The sequence below is a fragment of the Colobus angolensis genome, unplaced genomic scaffold (genome assembly GCF_000951035.1).
Source record: "Colobus angolensis palliatus isolate OR3802 unplaced genomic scaffold, Cang.pa_1.0 Scaffold114, whole genome shotgun sequence".
In the NCBI taxonomy this organism is placed as follows: Eukaryota; Metazoa; Chordata; class Mammalia; order Primates; family Cercopithecidae; genus Colobus; species Colobus angolensis.
In genome coordinates this window covers 3022331-3026536 of record NW_012112475.1, presented here as the reverse complement: position 1 = coordinate 3026536, position 4206 = coordinate 3022331, and the positions used below count along the sequence as shown (strand labels likewise).

Here is a 4206-nt window from a genome sequence, read left to right as displayed (position 1 = left end):
TGCCACTGCACTCCAGCCTGGGCTATAGAGCAAGACTCCATCTCAAAAACAAACAAAGTATACATATATACACACACACACACACATATATATACACAAGCATATATATATGTGTGTGTATATATATGTATATATACATATATATGTATGTATTTTTGAGACAGGGTCTCACTCTGTCACCCAGGCTGGACTGCAGTGGAGCAATCACACCTCACTGCAGCCTCTACGTCCTGGGCACAGGTGGTCCTCTTACCTCAGCCTCTTGAGTAGCTAGGACCACAGATGCCACTACCATGCCCAGCTAGTTTTTGTATTTTTTGTAGAGACAGGATTTTGCCATGTTGCCTAGGCTGATTTTGAACACCTGGGCTCAAGTGCTCCGTCTACCTCAGCCTTCCAAAGTTCTGGGATTACAGGTTGAGCCACCGTGCCTGGCCCCACTTTAACAGTTTGAAATGATCTTCTTTATCGCCACTGAAGTTCTTTGCTCTGAAACCTACTTTGCCTGATATTAATATAGTCACTCCAGTTTTCTTTTGATTGGTGTTAGCATGGTGTGTCTAATTTAAAGTGCATTTTTTATAGGCAGCATATAATTGGATCTTGCTTTATTATTTAATATTATTGTCACTGCATTTTAATTGGAATAAGTGCATCTATTTTAGCCTTGACATGCTATGCTATTATTTTGTGTGTGTGTGTGAGTCTCTCCGCCCCAAAAATATTTTTTTAGGAGATGAGCCAAATGATTGTTCTCTGAAATGAATAATGCCTGAACTATGTTTTCATGGCCTATCTTTTCTTCCCTGTCATCTTGTTACAGTTTAATTCCTTTATCGGGGTCAGTTTATATGCTATGTGATTAAGTGCTGTTTCTTCCATGAAGCCTTTACTTGATTGTTTCTTTCTTACTCTGTTTTGGTTTTTTGTTTTTGTTTTTTTTGTGCAGACAGGGTCTCCCTGTGTCACCCCATCTATAGGGCAGTGGCATGATCACAGCTCCCTGCAGCCTTGATCTCCTGGGCTCAAGTGATCCTCTTGCCTCAGCCTCCTGAGTAACTGGTACTACAGGCATGTTCCACCATGCCTGGCTAACTTTCTCAGTGTTCCCATAACACTTTTTTTCTATTTCGTTAAAAATGTTTATCAAGGCTGGGCTGGTAGTTCATGCCTGTAATCCCAGTACTTTGGGAGACCAAGATGAGAGGATTGCTTTAGCCCAGCAGTTTGAGACCAACCTGGGCAATATAGTGAGACCCTCATCTCTATATAATATTGAAAAGCAAAAAAAAAAAAAAAAGGTTTATCAAAGTAAAACATGGCCACGGTAACATCACAATACTTAGAGTTTATGTTAAAATAACCCCTTCCTCTTCTCATCCGTATCACCTGTCCTTTTTCTCAAACTCTTACTGGTTTTGTTGTTTGTTGTTATTTGTTTGTTTGTTTTTTTTTTTTGAGACTTTGAGTCTCACTCTGTTCCCCAGGCTGGAGTGCAGTGGCGCGACCTCGGCTCACTGCAAGCTCTGCCTCCCGGGTTCACGCCATTCTCCTGCCTCAGCCTCCTGAGTAGCTGGGGCTACGGGCGCCCGCCACCACACCCGGCTAATTTTTTGTATTTTTAATAGAGTTGGGGTTTCACTGTGGTCTCGATCTCCTGACCTTGTGATCCACCTGCCTCAGCCTCCCAAAGTGCTGGGATTACAGGCGTGAGCCACCGTGCCCGGCCTGTTGTTTTTATATTTTGTTTTACAAGTGGGATCTCACTGTGTTGCCCAAGCTGGTCTCAAACTCCTGGGCTCAAGTGATCTTCCTGACTCTGTCTTCCCAGTAGCTGTTTTAACCCACTATTTTAACTTGTGCGGTTACATTCATAATGCCTGATAGTATGATTATATCAGCAGTATTTACAATGTTATGATTATGTAAATATTGTTCAATGCCAAGTCAGTAACTGTGATGCAGTTGCATCCCTTCTTGGTTCTCTTTGGCTGTGTTTGGTTGTATTGTCATAACTGCTGAGCCACATAAAGATGATTCTGACATCAAGAGATCAGTGGATTTACTTTTCTTTAAACTTGATCAATTTCTTAAATTTCTGCCACATTTTATCTTGCTTCATATTGGACAATGACCCTTGGAAGTTATTACTGCTTTTTTGGGAGAGCATTATTATTTTTACTGTCTTTTCTGCCTTGTTTCCTGAACCTTATATCTTTCTTCTAGATATACTCCTTCATTATGCAGGAGTGCATCCTGAGGAAACTTTCTTAAATTAGTACAGGAGAGGAAAACTTTGTGTTCTTATATATTTGAAAATGGCATTGTTCCACTTTCATATACAATTGAAAGTTTATCTTAATACAGCATTATAGATTGCAAATTATTTTTTATCACTAAAGACACTGTTCCTTTATCTTCTATTTTTTTGTATTGCTGATGAAAAATTCAGTGCTTATCTAATTTTCCTTACTTCGTAAGTGATTTTTTTTCTTCTTTATGGAAGCTTTCAGAACTTTATCAGTGTCCTGAAATGTCATGAGATTGTGTGTGGGATGCTTTTTTTAAAGGTAGTACCTTAGGCTGGCGAATAGGTAAGCCCTGGATATATCATTTCTGTTTCAACCAAAGTAGCTTTTATAAACTGGTTCTTCTTATAAGATTTAACTGGAACTAAGGATTCTGTGGCTTAGACGGGTGTGTGTGTGTGTGGCTCATCTCCAATTATTTTCCTTGGGATTGGAGTGCTGACTAGCTTTTGGTATCCCACAGTTGACAACACTTACTACAAAGAGGCAGAAAAAGAAAATCTTGTGGAACAATCCGTTCTGTCAAACGCTTGTTCTTCCCTGGAAGTTGAGGCAGCCATATCAAGAAAAACTCCTGCCCAGCCTCAGAGGTAAGACTGTTTGGAATCTCAAAATGGTGGTTATGATAATAATGTTCAAAGGATGGTTACTGGACAGAGCATCTGTTATGTGTCCATACTGTGTTTATGGACACCTTTATGTTACTTTTTTTTTTTTTGAGACGGAGTTTTGCTCTTTTGCCCAGACTGTAGTGAAGTGGTGTGATCTCAGCTCACTGCAACCTCTGCCCCACCATGTTCAAGCAATTCTCCTGCCTCAGCCTCCTGAGTAGCTGGGATTATAGGCACCTGCCACCACACCCGGCTAATTTTTGTATTTTTAGTAGAGACGGGGCTTTGCCATGTGGCCAGGCTGGTCTCAAACTCCTGACCTCAGGTGATCCACCCGCCTCAGCCTCCCAAAGTGCTAGGATTACAGGCGTGAGCAACTGCGCCTGGCTATGTTAGCTTTTAAAATCCTCATAATATGGGTTTGTATGATTGGTATAAATTTAAAAAAATCCGTATAACATTTATGAGTTGTAGGTAATATCCTTAATTATTTTATAGATAAGGGCTCAGAGATACTAAGTTGCTTGCTTAAGGCAAGTTTATTTCAGAGCCAAGATTCAAACCCTTATCAATCTGTTTCCAAAGGCCTTGTATGGATATAGTTGTTATATCTTCCTGATGTCAAATATCTTTGTTCTTCTGTGTTGCTTTAGTTTTTTTTTTGTGAGACAGGGTCTTGTTCTGTCACCCAGGCTGGAGCTGGCGTGCAGTGGTGGCACATAGTTCACTGCAGACTCGAACTCCTGGGCTCAAGTGATCCTCCTGCCTCAGCCTCCCAAAGTGCTGAGACTATATAGGCATGAACCACTGCATCCAGCCAACAGACAAATTTTTATTTTATTTATTTTTGAGACAGAGTCTTGCTCAGTTGCCCAGGCTGGAGTGCAGTGGCATGATCATGTCTCACTGTAGCCACAACCTCCTGAGCTCAAGCAATCTTCCCACCTCAGTCTCATGAGTAGCTGGGACTACAGGCACAAGCCACTGTGCTCAGCTAATATTTTTGTATTTCTTGTTCAGAAAAAGTTTTACCATGTTGTCTAGGCTGGTCACGAACTCTTGAGCTCAGTGAACCCACACACCTCTGCCTCCCAAAGTGTTAGGATTACAGGCGCGAGCCACTGCACCCAGGCCAGAGTATGAATTTATTTTCTATTTTTTATTTTTTTGAGACGGAGTCTCACTCTGTCACCCAGGCTGGAGTGCAGTGGCCGGATCGCAGCTCATTGCAAGCTCCGCCTTCTGGGTTTACGCCATTCTCCTGCCTCAGCCTCCCGAGTAGCTGG

At 41.6% G+C, this 4206-nt stretch overlaps 1 protein-coding gene across 1 annotated transcript in view; it reads left to right on the top strand.

Moving 5' to 3' along the window:
• TPX2 (TPX2, microtubule-associated) overlaps nucleotides 1–4206 on the top strand; it is a 62251-nt gene that overhangs the window by 24388 nt on the left and 33657 nt on the right. The window contains exon 5 of the mRNA XM_011960631.1: nucleotides 2773–2899. Within this exon, the coding sequence (XP_011816021.1) occupies nucleotides 2773–2899 (127 nt within the window). The remainder of the gene's footprint in view (nucleotides 1–2772; nucleotides 2900–4206) is intronic.